The 22,133-nt window shown below is 40.1% G+C and overlaps 1 protein-coding gene across 1 annotated transcript; it reads right to left on the reverse strand.

Moving 5' to 3' along the window:
- Nucleotides 1–1,452: 1,452 nt before the first annotated feature.
- Nucleotides 1,453–20,960, reverse strand: myo1g (myosin IG; the record flags this gene model as incomplete). The annotated part of the gene is made up of 14 exons (XM_010772484.1): nt 1,453–1,633; nt 3,625–3,848; nt 4,963–5,170; nt 5,609–5,775; nt 9,524–9,656; nt 9,801–9,875; nt 16,869–16,939; nt 17,488–17,658; nt 17,953–18,067; nt 18,395–18,540; nt 19,178–19,384; nt 19,565–19,681; nt 20,685–20,780; nt 20,892–20,960. Coding segments are annotated over 14 exons (1,980 nt in total), but the record flags the coding sequence as incomplete, so codon positions are not given.
- Between the last annotated feature and the right edge of the window lie 1,173 nt (nt 20,961–22,133).

Below are 22,133 nucleotides of genomic sequence, written 5' to 3' on the forward strand. Positions count from 1 at the left end.
TATTATCTGCCATTAATCCCTTATTTCTAGGGGTGCACCGAATGGGAAATTCTTGGCCGAAACCGATACCGAATAAGGGATTAATGGCAGATAATATTTACTTTGTTTAATATAGTGGTGTGTNGTTACTTCTACGCTGCTTTCTTGTTCCAGTATGAAAAGCAAACTGCCTGTTTGCTTTTCAGCCCAACGGTATACTGTTTTACTCAGACGCGGAGGGATACTGACTTGTTGTGAAAAGTAACTTACAATTCTACCCTTACGCTCAGTATATCACGGCTAAGAACCAATCAGATTGCTTTATTTGACTTGTCCGTTTTATAATATTCAAATATAGCATGATAGGTCCACTTTAAGTGATTCATGAAAAAAAAAGATATTGATGTATGATGATTTAATTGCAGTTTTTTGGGGCGTGTACATTTTTGCCACGAAGGTGTCGAAAGGATGAACATTTGAATAGGGCACAAGGGATATTTCAGATCTGTGGGAAACACTGCATCTGTATATTCTTGGCAATAAACCTGATTCTGACTGCTTTGTGTGATGTAAGCCACTTAAGATTCACTTTTTATATCTATTTCTGGAGATGTAATGATATCCACGGCCTTCTTTATCAATTAGAATTTGCTCACGTGCCATCAAATGACTTCAGTATGACGCTATGGTCATGTGACAATATGTGGTGGTATAATGATGAGATTATAACCCCCGACCCTTTCTTAGCTCACATGATGACACCTGGAGAGGCTCCACTCACTGATCATGGGATTCAATTGAAAGCACCACATCGTTGTACTTAATGTTTCTTAACATTTGTTTACATTGTTTTAAAGTGGATTTAAGTTATCTACACAGCTGTTGTATTACTTCTTCTTATGTTACAATATCTGTATTATGAGCTGAAACAAAGAGGACAACATTGGAAAACTGTAGTTTAACTGTTAGTTAAATGTAAAAGTAACTGTTGCAGTCTATGATCTTCTATAAATATTTTTGATACGGCAACACATCAAATAAAATAACTATGTACTTCTATGAAAATAATGTTTTCTTTTCATTTGTTGTATGTTGTTTTTCTTCCACTGTAGGTGACTTTATTTGATTTCTACCTTCATACTTGAAACCATTTTGTATATGTTGTAGAGCTTGTTTATCATGAGGTTTGTAGTTGTTTCCCTGTGATACTTGAGGTCACTCACCAGGGTGATGCGTTGTGATTGGATAACTCACAGGATGGCTATTTCTCTTCAATGTACTTTGTTTTTCTTGGACCTTGTCTGTATAAATAGTTTGTTAGTATTGAATTAGTTGATTAAATACAAATATATATCTAAAATAAGAACACATGTCTTTCAGAGGTTGCTTAACTAGAATGATTCCGTATGTAAATAAAGAGTAATCAGGGACTTCATGAGCTGTTTTAACATGATGTGTTGCAGAGCATTGACCTTAAGAGTACCCTGACTGATCATGTGTGTTCCTTACGTTGGCCAGGTAGTCCCTCTCCCAGGCTCTGCTGAACCCCCAGTCCTTCCTCTCTCCGCTCAGTGCAGTCAGAGCTGCCACTTTGGCCCGGACCTCCAGCATGTCAGACGGGGGGATGTTCTTCACGATCTGCCTCGCCCACCACCTGACAACATGGGGTGGCAACAACACAGAGGGTCAGCTGGGTGGAATAAACATCAAAGGTGCAACTGAGGACCATACAGTAGGAGGAAAAGCTTCAAGATTAGACTGTGTTACTCATTCAAGTTATTCTGCAACCATTAGAAGACTAGGCCAACTTTGTTTTGGTTTAGATTCAACGTTATTGTCATTGCACAGAGTACAAGTACTGAGACAACCAAAGGCAATTAGCATCCAACCAAAATGTGCAAAAGAAACAGTAAACTACAGTGTTAAGTATAGTATAATATAAGTATATAGATATACAGAATACAGTATGAACAGTATTTATGAGTATAAACTGTGTAGATATGAGTAGGCTACAGAAGCTGTTTGGACAGAATCAAATAACTAAAATAACTAACGTGCGAAATCAGTATAGAAATGATAGCCGATTAATAGTTAAAGTCATTTCCACACAAATATGGCACAAAAAAAGGTTTTCAGTATTTTATCATATAAAAGTGGAAATATTTAGGTTTTGGACTGAGAAAATAAGAAATGTCAAGACATTACCTTGGAACTTTCAATTTCATTGACCAAATTATTCATCTTGAAAATAATCAGCAGATGAATAGGTAAGCAAAATAATGATGAAGTTCTGCCCTGGTTAAATGATTGTTTTACAAGTAGATGAGAAAATGTATGGCACTCTTGGTCTGTTTGGTCAACATGAAGCTATAAGGTGGAAGGAAACAGTTAGCCTGACTCTGTCCAAAAGTAACAAAACCTGCCTACCAGTACCTCTTGGGTTTACTAATGAACAAGTTGCATTTTGTATATTTTATCTAGATCAGTGGTGATCACTATTACGTCTGGGTCTCTGTGTTTCATTAAAGCTCGGCTCTGTGTGTGTGTGTGGAACGAGCCATTTTTTGTGCGTGCGCGAGCAAGAGAGAGAGAGAGAGCACCGGTACCGGAGATCGTTGTTGTTAGCTTCTGGTGCTAGAGAGCTACGCTAACGGATATAAGGAGTTTTTTCAACAACAAAGTGGAGGAGAGTCCTCTCCTGTCAGACTGAGAGGCTCAGTGAGCTAAAGGACTCTCTCAGTGTTATCTCAGTGTGTCTCAAAGGCAAACGAGGCACACGTTTATATGATCATTATAGTTATAAAAAAACATGAGAATAAATGAAAAACAGGTATGAAATACTATATGGCAGTAAAACAAGAATAAAGTTTAAAAGGGTGATTTCTAAAATATCCATAAAGAAAAAGTAAATCTGCTAACAGTTCTCTTTCATATGGGTGTTGAGAGATGTATCCATAGATCTCTTCATGTTGCTCTCAAAGTGCACCAGATTGATGCTTTTAACTTCAATATTTAAAAATAAATCTTCCCGGGGGAGCATCCCCCCGGACCCCCCTATGTGAGGTCCACACACCACCTATAAAAATAGCACTTTACCCCTGCTTACACCTATATGCCGTGAGCTGATTACCGAGCCTTCATTGTAACAGTCGCGGGTACACTGTGTGTGTGTGTGTGGGGATTGTTGCAGTAGAACATTCCACTGTACCGACCGGTACATTAATGGGAAACCCTAAATGTTTGAGCACCCTCTATGAAACGTCAAGCTACCCCACAGCACCCCCAAAATAAATCTCTGGCGCCGCCACTGAGCCTGACTATTTGTGTTGGGGGGGGCCCGACTTTTTTTTTTCTCCAAAGGGGGGGAGCCTGACAGAAAAAGTTTGGGAACCACTGCACTAGATGATAAAAAGTGTTTTCAGGGTTTTTCTTCATCTTTTCATCCACCGGCGGTGTCTAGACTCCGTCCTGTCGCAAGGCTTCTATACCCCGTAATAATTAGTTCATTATTAGCGACGGACTCTAATCTCCAAAGACTCTCACACTTGATTCTAATGTGCAACATGTCTATACATTAATTGTCACTCTTAAATGAAGTCCCTCCTGATTGAGATGCTGTGTGAGCTGTATTGAGTGTGATCTGACCTGCGGTGCAGCATGACGGTGTTGTTGTGGAACTGGGACAGCGCTACGGGCGGGGTTGGCCACTCCACGCTCCTCCCGTAGTCGGCCATGGTGCGCACATTGGTGAACCTCCTCTCCACCTCCCAGAAGTGGGCTTTCACCTTGTAGCGCTTAAAGCAGCCCATGATGGCGTAGATAGCCCTCATTCGCCGGCACCTCCTGCGAGCCAGAGCCCCTCGCCACACCTTTTAGAGTTTTAGAAAAAAAAGAGGGACGTGTTAATGACAGAATCAGGAGAGGAGGGACGAGAGAGTCCCACTGAGCTCTTGCTCCAGTTATAGAGCCACACTTCTCTGAAAAGACATCAAAGTAGGTCATGTGAAAGAGAAAGGAGTGGGAGTTTCATTGAGCAAGTGAACTAATTGACTATAATGTCTGGATCTCATTAATTATCATAATTATTGCTACAGGAAATTTAAATTGGAGCTGGAATTTCAGTCAAGCATAACCAGAAGCCACATATTGATGAGGCTTTGAGACACAGAGAAGTGCGTTTGAAAGTAAAGAAGAAACGCTATGGATGATGAACTCGGTCACATGATGAGCTGCTTGTGACTTTACAGTGGTGCTCTCTGTCAATAATAGGAATGTCAGATTCATCCATTCTAATGAATGCATAATGTAGAGATATGACATTACAAATTGTTTTGAGGCTGAGGAAGAATATACTAAAAGCATCGCTGATGCGAACATACAAAAATAATTGGACTGACCTCATAGCATGTCAGGTCATGTACAGAGGAAAAAAACGATTATTTCTCAAATAAAAATCTTATATCAAAGAGATAGTAAGCATCATTTATAATGAATTTGTATTTTCAAGGATAGGAAAAGAGGAGAACTAATGCATAATATCGGTCTTTTATAGTCAAATAAGTACATTTATGGATAAAAGTATAGCGAGAAAATGAAATGTAAGGCATTTAAAGTAGCAGCTTTAAATTACTAATTCCAAAATGGAATGGAAGTGGGAAGAAAGGTTCAAATGTATGGTATCATTATAAAAGGGAAATGAAAATAATGAAAAATAATAAACAAAATATTGTTTTATTGTCATTTACCAAGTGGTGAGCTATCAGTCACAAATAAAACATCTAAGTTAGCCTGCATAGTGGGTTTGTTTTTAGTTTGATCAAATACAAGAAAAATTGATAGAAGTTTTTCCTACTTCTTTTTGGAAAATATACAACTAATATAGTAGTATATTTGCTGTATCTATAAATAAAATGAATAAATATGAAATGTTTGAAATAAAATCTAAATATAATATAAAATGTATACAAAACTAATATGGCCGACCTTCTGCAGGAAAAGCACCAGGATGGGGATGAGGGCGGCTCTCTCCTGCTCCAGAGTGTAGAGAGAGCGAGGCGAGCGCACAAACAGCTTGGTGTGTCCGTACGCCACGTCGTCCTGGAAACCGTGCTGGGTGATGATGGCCTCCACCGCCTCTCTGTCCGACGCCATCAGGTGGTTCGGCCAGGTGTACTCGCACGTCATTTTATACCTGAAAAAGAAGAAAGAGGAAAATTAGGGCTTACAGTAAGATGACCACAGTGTTGTTCTATAAATATGAAAGTAGAACTATTGTTACTGTAACTGAAAGGTTTTTAATGTATCTGTAAAAGTCTTCTGAGTTGTTTAAGTTAAAGGCTCACCTGTTGATATACATGTATGTATCATCCAGGGGTAGAGCTTCTAAGCTGTTAGAAACAGTTTTACAATTTCTGGTATGGAGATTTGCAAGGTTTGATACAATTACTCACAAAGACCAAATTGACAATATGCATGCGGTACAAAACACTTTTACGAAGTAAAATTCCATCATAGTAACAAGGAGTACTGGATAGTTTGGTACATGTACCATCCCTGGTGTTACACTGAGCTGCTGTAGTAAACCAGAAAGCACAGGACTATCTTTATGGAGTAAAAGAGCATCACTGACCGCTGCAGGACGCGAGCGTAATGCTGCCTGTAGGCGAAGCCCGCTCTGCGCACCATCACATTCTCCATCAGGCCCAGGTAGGCCACCTGGTGCTGGCAGCGAGCGTCGTCAAACAGCACCTGAGACTTCATCTCGTTGGGCTTGATGCACCGCACGTAGTAGGGCTCCTGGAGGACAAGACAGAAGAGATGGAGGTCAATCCTCAGCTTTGATCCCATGTTGTTTTGCTGCAGCACTGAGGAGAGCATGATAAACTGCTTGGTTTTATTTACTGTAAAACTTACCAGCATCACATTACTGCAACTAGCTTGAGCAAAAATGTACAGAAAGATATACTGTAATACCGCAGTCAAATTCCCCTGTATTTTAAAGCAATCCGTTTGGTTGTTATTTTATTTTAATTTGTTTGTGTATGTATTTATTTTCCAAAATATATATTCATATTTTATTAGATTATTTTCGTTTAATTTGTATTATTATTTTTTAATTCTTGTGTCTTTTACATCATGTCTGTAAATATGGAAAATGGATGGCAATGCCATGTTTTGATTCTTTGAAAATGATCCTTTACAATAAAATCATTAAAACACTTTTTTCTCAACACTCTTGTTTTATCGCCTGCACAAACTTGTTGATTGTTTTTATCATTTTGTATCACTGCTAGGTTAATCACTGTGCGAATAAATAAACTACACTGACTAGCACAGAGCCACAGCCGAGTTGCAAAACTGTAAAGCTGAGTTCACTGACCTTAATCAGACTCGCAGAATATTTCTACAGAGGCTACAGTGAGCAGCTGAGCCTCATAACACATCCAGCACATCTACTGATTAACAGCACATCTAACTGCCAATATAAACCTTGAAAACGATAGAGCCTTCAGTGTGGGGTAACCGCCGCACGCCTGCACCTTGTCAGGGATCTTTTAGGGAAAGGGACTGTGTGTCAAGGTCGATGAAAGATGAAGAAGTTGGGATAAAGTGACCACTTTCTGCTCCCCGGCACTAACGTTCATCATGACAAAGATGCATGCGCCTCGGTGCCCCCAGTTTCAACTTGTTTTGGCAGAGATAGAGAAGAGGACTCAGTTAATGGGAGCAGATGGGGTGGGCAGAATGGGCACAGGTGCTTCTGTTTGGCAGATGAGGAAAACATCCGCTCTTTCATCGTGGCCTGAAGGTTGCCAGGGGAGTTTCCATTTGACCCCTGCCACGGCCCCCACCGAGACCAGACGTTACAGCATCCTGACAGCAGGCCGCCCCAAAATAACAGCAGGAAATGTCAGACTTCAGTCAGGGAGATGAGGCCAGGTGAGGGGAGCAGCACATTTTGTGAAGCAGCACCACCTCCCCCTCACCAACATGTCAACTCCACAGGCAGCCTGACAGGATGAGGACAAGCGCCCTACAAAAACTGTTACTCCCTGACACCAAAAACAGCACGCTGCTCTGTATACATGTTCCTGCTGGACGGCTGCATACTGCCTCTCGCTTTATTTTTTGTCATTCACAGTGACAGGCCGTCCTCCCAGAAGAGACATCACACATTGGCAGCCTCAGAATAGCGCGTGACTCACACAGGCTTTAGAGAGCAGAACAGGGAAACTGGTGCAGAGCATCTTCCTGAAGATGACAGCAGTGTAAACTCCTGAAGATGACAGCAGTGTAAACTTGGGAGGAGATCTACGCTCAACACCAAAAACTCCACATATCAAGATAAGATATCACAACATAAAACCTACAGTACCTATCAAGAATGAAATTGTCTGAGATTTGGTTCTGACTTTTGAAGCTCTGTTTTACCCATAGAATGTATACAATTTGGCAAAGTCTCCGTGAAGTCACCAATTGGTTTCTGAAGAGGCGTTGTGACTCAAGGAGCTCAAAATGCAGCTTCTGGTCATCACCAGAAAAGTAGTTTTCCGCTGTAAAGTTGGGCCTTTTACCATGGGGGTTTATAGACATTATCTCCATTTTGGAGCAAGCCTTAAGTGGCCTATCGAATAACTGCAATGTTGGGTCTTACACATGTTTTCACTACTCAGCCCCAGCAACTACCACATTTTTTCACCAGGTCAAACAACAAAATGTGTAGTTGCTACAAAACAAAGCTGGAAAATAAGTCAAACCACAGTAACTGGGTGTGTAGCAGAGGTGGGAGTATCTTAGATGTGCAAGTCATGAGCACGTCTCAAGTCTTAACCTACAAGTCTCCAGCAAGTCCCAAGTCACTGTGGTGAGAGTCAAGCAAGTCAAGTCAAGTCATTGCGCAGGTCAAGCAAGTCACAAGTCAAGTCTTACAAAATTCTGAATATCCGAATATTCGTTCGTTGGAGTACTATTCGGGTTTCAATTTCGTTATTCGGATATTAGTTTTTTTTTGTCTTTGTTTTTTGTTTTGGATTTATTGAAATCTCCAATATTAACATAAGAGCTTGTGCCTCTTTGGGGGGTGCTAACACTTAACCATAAACGTTATCGTTTACTTTCCCCGTATTTATATGTAGATATTACTTTTTCTCCATTAATCTCCGTTACGTTAAATAAAAGCATGTCCATAAAAAATAGGAAGCCAAGCCAAATTACACTTAAGACATATACAACTGCAATGAAAGTAACACACACAATGCAATATCCTTTTCAATTTCAAAGAACACAAATTGGGTTATATACATTATTATACATTTCATGAAGTGAATGATGGTCCGAGTTCAAAATATATCTAAAATAATGTATGGACTGCCATTTCCCAACATAAACATTACAGTCTGCAATGAAACACCCGTCTCCTGTGTGCTCCACATCCTACTTGGCGCTCTGGTAACTTTCTTGTGCGAACGAGATACAGTATATATTTGTTTTCATTGCCCTTTCTTTGTACAATACAAAAACAAATGCAAATATTTAATTTTAAAAAGTCCTTTCGAGTCATCTGTCTCAAGTCAAGTCAAGTATCAAGTCATGAATACCAAGTCGAGGTCAAGCAAGTCTCAAGTCCAAAAATATGCGACTCGAGTCTGACTCGACACCTCTGGTGTGTAGCCTAATAAACAACTCAACATGACAACTATATCAAATGTTAGCTAGCTGATGAAATAGCTGTGGTTAGCTTAAAGTTAGAAAACAATTTTTTCTTAGCTCAAATACAACAATGTAAAACAATTTTGAATTTATGAATCCACAGAACTTTATGAAGCAGTCATAAAAGACAAAAAAATTACGAAAACTTCTGCTATAGTTGATTAACTTCATCAAATGTTAGCTAGCTGGTGAGACAGTCATAGCTAAAGCTACAACTATTAGTTAGTTAGTTAGTTAGTTGTCTGTATCTTCAAATTATTAATTTTAATCTTGGTAGTTCATTTATATAAATACATTTTGCAGTAGTAAATCAGGCATGAGTGGACCGAGAACAAATGGTTGCCAAGCTAACTAGCCTAGCAATACTTTCATTTAAATGTATTAAAAATGTTTTTGTATTAATTGGATTTCAATAAACATAATCAGACAAGAGTCATTGATTAAAAGAGATTGATTTAATTCCTAAATTCCCAAAACTATAGACTGTAAATAGTTTAAACAAAGCAGATTCATTTTTTTAAAATATATTATGATATTAGATATTTATTATGTAGGCCATATACAAAATAAATTAGTCTAATGGGCACAACATGGTGGCATTACAAATGTTATCTGAAGCACAGTTTCCCTGCCAGCCTGAAAACTTTAAAGCTTTTTTCTCAACTTCACAAATTCCATAATTACTGCTGTCTTTATAGAGATACTTGGCTCTACTTTAAACTTGTCAGAATTAGGTATCTTCAATCCGTCTAAATAAGGCAAATGCCAACCACAGCTTCCCTTGAGGGTGAAACGAAAGAGAACAGAAAGTCAATCTTAAGCTGAAATCACTGACCTTGCAGCCCAGTTTATCCACCAAGGCCACAATGGAGTTCTTGAAGAGTGTGGCTGCGGTCAGAGGTCGCTTTGTGACCTCTGTGATGCTCAGCTGACCATCTGGCCACATCTCCTTCATGACTGGGTTGGCACTACGACAGACAGAGAAAGGGGAGCAAAAACAATGGGGCAAAAAAGAAGATAGGACGTCATTAACTTTGTAGCAGAGTAGTGATGGCAAGTGATACACTGAACCCAGTTAACTGAACTGTCAAGAGCGTCGTGATGTTTGGCACCTGTTGTACATGAGACGCTTGAAATCTTGGAAAAGCAGGTCCTTGTTTTTGTCCAAAAAGCCCTCGACGGAATATCTGTAATAGATATAGGGGGAGAATGTGAGAGTTAAAAAAAGGAAGAGGGGAGCATCACTGAAAACGCACTTGAAGTGAAGAGGTCAGAATAAGATGTTACATTTGAAAGCATATCAGACAGAAACCAGCCAAGTTTAAGCAACAGTCATTAAAGGGTCATATTCAGTACTCCACTCTCTGCTACAAATGATTCAACGTCCTCAGGCTGGAGGATTATAGCAACACTCGTGACGCTTAGACGATTTACAAATTAGGAACACGGTCAAATGTTCCCCCACGGCTCACGTTTTAGAGGAAAAAACTAACTACGAACTAATCTGTGTGTCTTTTCTTTTAACTGCTCAGTTGGTTTTAGTGAGGCATCAGCAGGGGGTCACTGGCGCACTGTAACAGTTATATAAGCCGTCCAGTCTCAGGGATAAAAGGCTGCTGTAGTGTTGCCTCAAATAAACTTGTACCCTCTCATCAGTTGCTCACAATGTAACAACAACTTACAGTGTGGATGATGAAGAAGGAAAAGAAGAAAACAAGTTCTGCTACACAAATGTATTTTTTGGGGGGGACTTTATTTTTAAAAAGGGGCCCTATTTTCTTCATTTTCAGGTTCATATCAGTATGTAGTGTCTCTCCTGTGACATGTCTCCATGCTTTAATGTTCAAAAAGCTCTTTATTTTTCTCATACTGCCTGTGCTGCAGCACCTCTTTTCACCCTCTGTCTGAAACCAGAGCCCAGTCTGCTCTGATTGGTTAGCTGGCTGGCTCTGTTGTGATTGGTCAACCGCTGAGAGATGTGTCGCCACTTAGTCTATCACATACAATGTGGTGGAGCACTAGCCAATAGAAGCACAAGTGTTACATAGTGATGTCGCTATGTTACAGAAGCGAACTAGGTTCCCAGTGCTTCTCAGAGTATTTGCAGTCTATGGCTCTTCTGCACAGGGTCTCTTGCTCTCCTCTTAGCAGTCCCTCCCTCGCTGCTGCAACAACACCACCATAAAGCTTTATGCAAATAAACTTGCGATGACATTCCCAATACTCAGATGAGAGTGTGGGAGTGATGATAGAAAAGAGTTGGCAACACTGCACAGGACACACTGCATTTTGTTGTTCACGACTTTAAAACAAGTTTTTTTCCCGGGAGATAGTACCGTGGCGGAAAGAATGGCAAAGTGAAAGCGAGGCGTATAGGGATCCAATTTAATCCCAGTTGGTGTCATTACTCTACAGCAATTACATGGTGCGATCAACATTTACTTCATAATGATAAGCAAAAAAATACCCTATAACGAATACAGTTCCTGTTAGAATGAAGAATAAGTACAGGATTGTTAGAAGCCAAATGTAAAGCCTTTTGATGAATTGCAATCTTTTTGCTCTTCCAAAGTCTTCACTGCTCAGCCCCAGGTAAACTGTACTTGAGTACGGTACTGTACTGACTACAGTAGTTCACACTGATCCACACACTTGTTTGTCTCAGCATCCCTCCCTCTAAACAAACAGACACACAGCATGTTATTTGTGTCCTGCATGGCCCTGACTGTGACTGTGTCCTCGACTCTCACATCTGGAGGCAGAGAAGCGAGGTCCTGGCTGTAACAGATGTGTTCCCTGGGTTCACGGGCGGCCACACCACCTGACCAAATCCCGGGAAGCTTGCCGCAGAGAGACAGAGTGTGAAAGGAGGAGAGAAAGAAGTCAGAACAACAGAAAAACAAGCCACAGTGCACATTTACAAGGACAGGACAGGAGAGGACAGGACGGGAGAGGACAGATGAAGGCAGCTGCTCTCCAGAGACAGGAGCATGATTTAGAGGAAAGTATATTAATGTATGAAGGTCAAGGGCTGTTGGAAAGAGAGGACTGTGGTGTACAAGGGTAAAGAGAGCTGACACATGCATGCAATATCCCTTTTTCTGGGAACACATTCCTATAAGCTGTACACATGGTTAATACAAATGAATATTCCTCTGATATTCCGGCACACATGCACCCGTGTGTGATTGGATTAACGTAAACAGGCAATAGTGTGTTGCAAACTGCAGGGAAACCTCATAAGACATACTGTATACTCTTACTGCACAGTATACATGTCCAAAGAGCGCTCATAAAACCTTTATATTATAGACAGATCCTTCTGTCTTAACTGAAAAAGTGATGCTTTCCAAATAGAATACTTAAATGATCCTAATCTAAAATAGAGAGATTAGAACATGATTGTTCACATAGTCACAGAGAGATCCAGGCAACAAAGATGTGAGATTTCTCGGTATATAAAGTTGTGCAGTGAGGGAATATGATATATATCGTATGGCTGATGAAAGTGCTGCATGTGCAGGTTGGAATACTGCAGGGATTTAAAATGTGGACGACAAAGAGAGTCAGGTGAGGGTTGCAGTACAGAGGCAGGAGGGAAGAAAGTGGAGAAGGGAAGGAGGAGGGAGCGAAGTAGGTCAAAGCTGGGGATAGTGGTGTTGTGAGAGGGGAGGGTGGGGCCTGAAGGATGAGCGTTTATTTAACCAGAGTGGACTCGGATGCGGGGGCATGAGACAGGGGATGACGGGGGGCCGGAGCCACCAGGAAGCGACGTACGTGGCGAGACGTGAGGCAGGGGGACGGGAGCCGCCATCTGTCAGCACACTGCAGGTCTGACACACTTTGACGCAGCGTAACCACTGTTAGTACTGTGCTGTACTTATGTGTTTTCTAAAACATTAAATAAACATCACTGAATCAAGGTTTAAGCATTCTTACGTATATACTTTAAATAGAAACACATGAGGAGCTTTTAAAATATGATGCATTATAAGGGGTTAATGACCCAAAACAGTGGTGGAGTATCCAGATGCTTCACTTCAGTAAAAGTACTTATTGAAAACTATGAAAATATGTGGGAATTTATATCGGATATGTAAGTACAATCGGGATTTTTGTCTTAAAAGAAAAAGTACTCAATAAAAAAATGACCCCTGTTACTGTTATATTATGATATATGTATTATTTGTGCATTAGTGTTAAAATGGGATGTACTGGCTGTATCTGGGGATGTGTTGATCATTATGACCTAATAACTAATCGTGGATTGTTTGGTTTGTAAAAACAAATGTAAGCTGTGAGATAAATGTACTGAAGTACAATACTTTCCTTTGAGTTGTAGTGAAGTAGAGGTCGAAAGTAGCATGAAAAGACAAATACAATTTGTATTTAAGTACAGTTCTTGAGTCAAAGTACTTTGCTACATTACACCACTTCCCAACCTAACCATCATTGCAGTCAGATTCCACTAGTAATGATTTTTTGTTCATCATTCAGGGGGTTTTGTACTGGAAGCGTAATTATCTGCAGAGGTCTACTTTCCTTCAAAACAAGGTGATTCAAACCTCTACACCAAAATATCAAATCAGATTTTCTCCCAAGCTGTTTGAGTGATCGAGTAGCTAATGTTCAAGGTAGAAAGGTCTAAAATAGAAAAAAAGAAGGTGTATTGGGAAAAAAAGGGGCTTGAAGCTGGATAGAAAAACTAAATGTATGATGACAAACACATGTTCAAAGGGGAGAGAAATTACAAGCTACTAAATAAAACACACAGATTTCTCTTTTTGGTATAATGTAAGCACTGCAATGTATAACATAGATCCAGTCGTTTTCCGACATTTTAATATACCGTAATTTTCGGACTATAAACCGCGACTTTTTCCCTATTTTTCGACGCTGCGGTTTATATAACGGTGCGGCTAATCTATGGATTGTTACAGCTAACGGCCAACACCTTTAACTCTATGGGCTCTATGGCCGGTCCGCGGACCCCCACCTTTCAGCGGCGGGTTCCAGCAGGAAAAGCTGGAGGCCGGAAAAGAGTGAGACAGGTAGCGCGCAAGAGTAAAAGTGGAACCGAGAGTGGTATGCCGCTGCTGCGGCTTATATTCAGGTGCGGCTTATAGTCCGAAAATTACGGTACATATACCTACATGCAAAGGGTCTGAATACTACTGAACTTTGACAAGGGGAGAGCAGTTATGGAGGACAATCACAGTGCAGTAATTGCCTGTGAAAGTCGTTTTGAGCTTGGATGAAGTTGCTCTGTGTTTTGTGTGTACGATGTGGTGTTAGCCTGGATTTCCCCGAGTCACAAACCCTACTCCTTGATTACTGCAGCAGCTACATCTCTCAGAGCCAAAGCCGTCTCAAAGCCTTTAAATGCATGTACTGAATTCATTTCTTTCAAGATATAATCAAGCCCATGAATTCTGTTGAAGTGGCTCTGTCTTTTTTCAAATCCCCTACCAAATCTCACAAAGGCAAAGATATTCACAGAAAGGATCTTTATAAATGAAAATGCTTGAAATTAGAATTTGTATGTCTAATCTGACACATGCTTCTGGTGTGGTTGGGAATATCAGCAAATGATCATGGTCATTCGATCTGACATTTGCATCATAGCTTGGATCAGATCTTTCTTTTAACAAGAAGATGTGTCAGAAGACGTAGGAAATCCGTCAAAGTGTCACCAGCCATAGAATAAAGGGAATAATGAAAACAAAGAATGAGTCATAAAATAAGAAATGTTACAAATCAAAGCTGCAATAGAGTGGTGCAGTGATAACGTATTATTGTAGCCCTGGATGTTAGCAGAGCAAGGATCATCTCCACATATTAACGCCATTTTTGGTACAATCACCAGAAGTAAAAAGCTGACATTAGGCTATAAAGGAACTACATCAAAGTCGCACATCACAACTGCTATGCTAAAGGCATCCAGTGTGACGATGTTCAGTAGTCTCATTAGCCACTTCTTAGCAACTACCATTTTTTAAACACCTAAAACTCAAAGTGTCCTAAGCTTAACCATATCTAACCAAAAGCTCTTTAAAAAAAACAATTGACTTCAGGACGAGGGTAGTAGTCTCATTTTGCCACCGCTGTTTCTATGACACACAGAAGCTTTGGACATTCACCATTGGGGTATTTACTGATGTCATTTATGAAAATCTCTTCAGCTTGTGTTAACCACAGTTTTTTCTTTCATGACAGCATCACGCCTCTAAAATGCCATGTGTGTTGATCATCAATACATTTGTATCCGTGTGCTGGCTGTGCAGGTCAGTGGATGCACTGAGTATGCGGGTGAACTGTTTTTAAATGTGTTTTTACATGGGTGGATTGTACAGTACATATAATGCCTTAAATAAACACGTATACAACCGGATGACATCCTAAACTTATACTGATAAGTCATAACGTTGGCTTTTAAGGTATAAGGCAAACTTACAAGACTATTTTTCTTAAACAAAGTTGATCCCATAAAAACTTGTGGCTTCAACAGGAGCATGAACCATCGTTACCCTCTCTCATCGTAGGGCTGGGCAATATATTGATATTATATGGATATTGTGATATAGGACTGGATACTGCTTAGGTTTTTAGTATCATTATACCCTAACATGACATAAGAAGTGTATTTTTCTAGGTTTTATAGGCTGCTTTTCATTCAAATGATGCACTTCTGTGAATTAACCAACATTTTCTAGCTGTTCCATCATCATTATATTCATAGGCGGCGAAGGCTAAATCAAATTTTTTTACCTGACGCTGCCCGCCTCCGGCGTCTATAGAAAAGAGATCAACTCAGTGAAAGCACCGCCTGCTGACAAATCAGAGCTTAGTGTGCGGAGTTTAAATCTATCAAGTCATATCACAGGATAAAGGAAATACAGTTTAAACTGCCGTATGCAGAGAAGACGCCGACGTGTTGCACTTATCATTCATATCACATTCAATCAGATCATATATTTCCTTATCCGAGTCAGCTTCTCGAGGCGTATCTGGCCGTGCAACACTTACAGTGTAACATACTGTATGCAGAAGTATTATTTTAAGCAACACATTAGGTTGACGAAACACTCAACTCAAATGTAATTAAAGTCAGATCCACTCGTGTCTTAGATGGGGGAGTGATATCATAAAACTGTTCTACGCATTCAAACACTCTGTAGTTTATTTATTTTAACAGTTGTTGTCTATATTCACCTTGCAGGTGGCAACTAATGTGGCTTGTAATCCTGGATATATGTGTAAATCATGGATTTTAAAGTGCATATTTGTCTAATATTAGTTACTTTTCAATAATGAAGTTATGACGCTGCCGCTATATTTTTATTTTACCAGGATGCTCCCATGTTTGTGATTGGTCAAATGTTGCTAACCCCGCCCCTTTCACGTGAACGCGCTCTCAGCTGCAGAGAGAAACCCTGGCTTGATTTACCGACTTGATAACCAGCGTCGTATGACCGCTTAGCTAGATCTCGTTTCTTAGGGTTAGTTTAGATAACTCAAACATATCCAGGATATGTTGAACTGGCTTCGTGGTAGGCCTACATGGCACAGGTGGCTGCATAGCAGCGCTAATGTCAAAGACACAAACATTATACATTATATTTTTATTTTACCAGGATGCAGTGACACAAATATTTGGGAAGGCTTAGCCTTCCCTAGCCAACAGTACCCGCCACCCCTGTGAGATATTATATCCAAATTACAGATGATTATTTATTTTTTTAAAGCACAAATAGTCAACACAACAATATTGTCCTTGATAATGATAGTGAGGTTCTCATCAAACATATCGTGATATTGATTTTCTCCATATTATCCAGCCTTGTTTTGAAATGATGGCTAATAATCATAACCCACAATCCAGAATAAAAAAAGGGATTTTCATGTCATGAAGCTCACTGAGGAGCTCTATTTTTATATTTGTTGTTAATATGGGAATTTACAATAACTTCTGATCAGTAAAGCTGTCACTTTCAGTCTAGCGCTAACACCTCCACTGGAATGACCCTATGAATTCCCTCACAGCTGCCAGTGTCTCAAACTGACCTCTAATAGGATTGTTTAGCTTATACTTATGAACTCTGAAAAACACCCTGTCACTCTTCCAGCCACAGACTGGCCCGAGGCCGAAGCAGACCAATGTGAACATGTGAGAGACTCACGTGACATCTCCTGCATAGTGGCGAATACGGAACTGTTTCTGGAAGTCCATGGTTTTGTCAGTAGGGCTGAGCTAGAAATGAGAAGGGGACACTGTAAATAATATATACAATATTACAAACATTCACAGTGTACAGCTTTCAGAGGAGGGAATTACAGCTTTAGTGCCCCTGCTGTTGGAATAACTTGTTATGATCTCTCGTAATGCAAAGAAATAAAGAAACTCTGCTCTCTACTGACTGCAACGCAAAATTGCAGCTGCATTATAGTACATTTAAATACTGGTTGTTTTTTCTCTGTTAACTTTAACATACAAATTAAACGAAAGCACACATTCATTCATGGAGAAAAAATACTGAAATACGACTTCAATGTTTCTCTTTGGCACATCTATCTTCAAAGCCTCTTGATTTCCTCCATTTGAGTCTAAGGAGGATATGTCATCAATATATCTCAACTTCCTGCTAAGTAAAGTTACAACCACTCTTTTTAGAAATCCCAACATTTCAGTCTCATGCATCTAATAATGTAGGTAGAGAATGTCTTTCTAAAAAGCTCTTCTGAATATCGATACGAGATGCAGAGATATATCCGGGCTGATGGTGTTGGGATGTGTCTCACCTTGCGGGAGGTGTAGTGGGGGTGCTGGGCCAGCTTGGTGTCCATGCTCTCGAGGCAGACCGTATCGGTGACTTTACCAACAGTGAGGCACGCTTCGTCCAGAATGGAGATGATGCCTTTGTGGGGCTGCTCCACCAGATCCACAATGATCTGGTTGTTGAAGTAATCAATCTGTGAATGAGCAGTAAGCAAGAGGGAAATTCTTCATGAAACTTATGAATAATCTAGTTTTGGTCAAGTGGATGCTGGCTCACTTAGGCTGTAAGTGCTGTAAGGTGAGGTGTAAGAGTGTGTGTGTGTATATGTATGTATGTATGTATGTATGTATGTATGTATGTATGTATGTATGTATGTATGTATGTATGTATGTATGTATGTATGTATGTATGTATGTGTGTGTGTGTGTGTGTGTGTGTGTGTGTGTGTGTGTGTGTGTGTGTGTGTGTGTGTGTGTGTGTTTCTCACGTGTTGCCAGGTGATGCCCTCTCTCTGGTATTCTCCCTGCTCCTGTCTGAGGATCAGCTCGATGAAGAGCTGCTGCAGCTTCTCGTTGCAGTAGTTGATGCAGAACTGTTCAAAACTGTCCAGCAACAGAGGAACAGAAACATGAGCAACAGCATCAACAACAAAAACAACAACAACAACTCTACAAACACTCCTGACATCACAATATTAATCCCCAAAGCCATATATCAAATATGTGTTTTTCTACTTATTTTGAGAAATGTGTCACTTTTCTAGCATCCAGATATCCTTTATTATCTCAACAGCCCCTTTTTTCTTGTTTCAATAAATCACATTACGTGTTTTCATCTGACTGCACTGGTAGAATACTGCACTTGTTTTTCAAATCTGTGCTTGTCTTTTTCAGTATACCCCTTCTTTCATATGACAAGACAACACCAACCTGTTGTTGTCAAAGATCTCAAAGCCGTAGATATCCAGCACGCCAATGACTGTGTTTTTCCCATGAAGCACTGGGTTGTAGTCTTTTACTTCAATGACGCTGTTGATACGGTTTACAATCCAGCCGAAGAGTCTCTCATATAAAGCCTATAGAGCGGGGAAATAAGAGAGGGTTTAACAGAGCCGGAGATTTAAATAATTTGACAACTTTGAAAATTAAATAAAAGGAAATCTTGACACAGTGATGATGTTAATATACATTTTCCTGTCCCGGAGAAGCTTTAAAACGTTTAAAGGTGGGGTAGGTAATTTTGGAGAAACCAGCTCGAGAGCGCTAGAATTTGAAAATACACAGCCGGAAAAAATCTGCCACTTCCTTACAGAGCCCCACTACGGCTTCCACAGATGATATTTTTATTATGGATTTTTTGTCAAAGCACTTCAGATATTCATTGGTATCGGAGTGTTAAGAGCATTCCACGGAATATAACAAAAAGTGTATCTCGAGCCGGTTTCTCAAATGTACCTACCCCACATTGAATCTATCTGTGTAGTGTGGTACAGAAATATATGCCTAATGAGTCAACATTTTTGCAATTCTGGGCTCCTTCATCTTAAAATCAATGGCTTAAAAATGGCGATTGCTAACAAGTGGCTAAACAAGAGGACTAAAAGTCATCACGGGGAACATTAGCCACTATGAGCTTAGCGATGGTGACATGAAGTGATGCAAAAATGTTTGCTGATTCACTGTAAATTAACACACAAGGCATTATATACGCACCTTGGCGAAAGCGCTACATCCGAAGCAGGCGTCCTGCTCCGTGTGTCCCTTCTCGATGACCTCGCCCCCCCCGGTGGCCACGGTGCGGAACAGCAGGCCTTTACAGACGCTGTCCACGTCTGAGGCTATCAGCTCAGAGATGTGGTTAACAGCTTCCAGTCCCACGATCTGGACGCTCTCTCCATCGCTCTCAAACTGCACATTACCCTGAAGAACACACCATTACAGCTCATGATAGATCCAGAATCTTATATACTGACCTCATGGTAGCAACAACTAAGACATATACATTGGTAAGGAAAATGATTTCTGTATTTTCATATTACTTTAATCCTAGAATATCTGCATTAACTTTCTTTGATTTTATCAATCCATGTTCAAACTTACCAACAAGAGTATGGCAGCCAGGACCTGATAAATGGAAGTAATCTCCTCTTGTGAGAAGCCAATCGCTTCCAGAGCACTCATCACTGCTTTGTGGCTCGAGCGGTCATTGTTGGAGGTCTGTAGAAGGAAAGTATAGGTTTATTATACAGTCAATAGTATTCAGCTGAAGTTCAAAAGGGACAATCTGGGTTTTGGCTATTTGCGCCACAGAGAGTACAATAATGTATTTATTCTTAAAATGTGTGTGAGTTAACTGAGTTTGTTTAATATTAACTTAACTGCTGTTCTTCAAATGTGTTGTCAGTTGGGCCACCATAAGGTTTAATATAGCACACAACGTCAAAGGCAGTAACGTCACAGCAACACACAACATGGGTTAATTGTATTATGCTAACTTATGCTTCGTCTTCCCTCCCATGACCTAGGGAATTCTTGCCTCCGCCATCCTGAAGGATCTTCAAATCCCTTAAATGCAACTCAGAGAGCTAAGGAGCAATGAGGCTTTTGGAGGAGTGGAAGTCAAGTTTATAACAAGTGGCCTGAAATTCTAATAGAATCAAGGATTTCTCATTCGGCAGCTAAGACTGGGTAAAAGGACAGCAAGTTGCTAAGTTAGCACAATAAAAAGAAACCCATATCATCGATATCGTTCACATAAGTGAAGAAGAAATACAACTTGCAATGTATGACACCTGCAAGCCAAGGTGCTGTTTTGGAGAAAACAAAATTCAATGTTTTACAATTACATTTCAGTTTTCCATGAAATAAATAGTATTTAATTGTAATTAAAGTCCTGAGAAATAAATAATATTTGCCAGGATGATAGTATTCAGAATCAGAATATTTGATTGTCCTTTAAATTTACATATAATGGAAATGTGTCTTTGGCATTGGCAAATAAGACAAAATAACACAGTACACATACACACAGAAAGAGGGACATTGCATCATAAAATGACTAAGTGGCAGTCTTAATAAACATTATTATAACAGTGGTTTGTTCTTCCACTGGCTTGGATCCATCACAATATCAGTTGTATTAAAACTTTTAGAATTGACTTTACATTAAAAGGAAGTGCTGGTGTATGGTGCATCTCTAATGTTAAGGTGATAAACTCACGGCAGTATCAGCTCCCTCTTTGGTATACGTATAGAGAGCTGGATCTTTCTGTAGATGAAATGACCCCAGCATCTCATCTGAGCCTCCGCGCAGTAACTGTCATGAAAACACATCAAAGTTCATATCCAATTCAATACATCAAATAATGCAATTCAGGTATTAATATGGAGTATCATCAGTGCATGTTTGCAGCAGCATAAAGGTTACCTGGTAGAAGGAGTGGAAGTTCCTCTCCCCGTCTTGCTGCTGGACCACCCTGGACTTGAAGAGGAGAACACATTATGGTGGTAAAGCAGACATCCATACTCAGACATATTAACACTGATGGGCTCCAGGGGCCGCATTACAGAAGCTTCTTAACTTGCATCTCTTTTCCGTTATCATGGTAATAGTCTAGGGGTAGGAAAGAAGAAGTTAAACATGAACAGTTCTAGTCAATGTTCCAACGGGAGATAGGAACTTTAAACATTTTGAACCTCTTCCTCAGCACAAATACAATTCCAAAAGTATGGAAGTCTGCTTATATCTTGCCTTTACTGAAAGGAGGGGAGGCAACTATTTTAAATAACTATAGGCCAATCTCTAAATTGTCAGTTCTGGCTAAAGTACTCGAACGACTAGCGAGTGAGCAAGTAAAGGAGTTTTTATGTAAAAATGATATCCTGTCTAAACATCAGTCAGGCTTCAGGAAGAAACATAGCACCATCACTGCGACAATGAAAGTGGTGAATGACATTACTAGTATTTTAGATAATAAGCAGAGTTGTGCAGCTCTGTTTATTGACCTTTCCAAAGCGTTTGACACCGTTGATCATCGCATCTTAAAGCAGAGGCTACTCAGTATTGGCATATCCAGCCAGGCTACTCAGTATTGGCATATCCAGAGGCTGCTCTGTATTGGCCTTTCCAGAGGTTACTCCGTTTGGCATATCCAGAGGCTACTCAGTATTGGCATGTCCAGCCATGCAGTGGGGTGGTTTGTGAATTACCTCTCTGAAAGGTCCCAATGTGTTCATTTTGATGGGCTGTCTTCTGAGTGGTTAAACATTTCTAATGGTGTTCCTCAAGGTTCTGTTTTAGGTCCACTTTTATTCTCCATATATATCAACAACTTAGGTGATAATGTGGATGAAGCTACTTTACATTTGTATGCGGATGATACCGTGATGTATTGTGCAGGTCCCTCCATTAAGGAGGCGGTTGTTAAATTACAGGTTGTTTTTAACACTGTTCAGACTCAGCTCTCTGAACTAAAGCTTCTTTTAAATGTGGATAAAACCAAGGTGATGCTCTTTTCAAAAGCTAAAAAGACACCAGAGCCTGTTTTAGATATTGTAACTACGCAAGGAAAAAACTTGAAGTGGTAACCTGTTACAAATACCTTGGTATCTGGCTTGATGACTGTCTCTCTTTTAAACTGCATGTCAATAACCTGCTAAAAAAACTGAG

The sequence above is a fragment of the Notothenia coriiceps genome, unplaced genomic scaffold (assembly GCF_000735185.1).
Source record: "Notothenia coriiceps isolate Sejong01 unplaced genomic scaffold, NC01 NC01_scaffold00011219, whole genome shotgun sequence".
Lineage (NCBI taxonomy): Eukaryota > Metazoa > Chordata > Actinopteri > Perciformes > Nototheniidae > Notothenia > Notothenia coriiceps.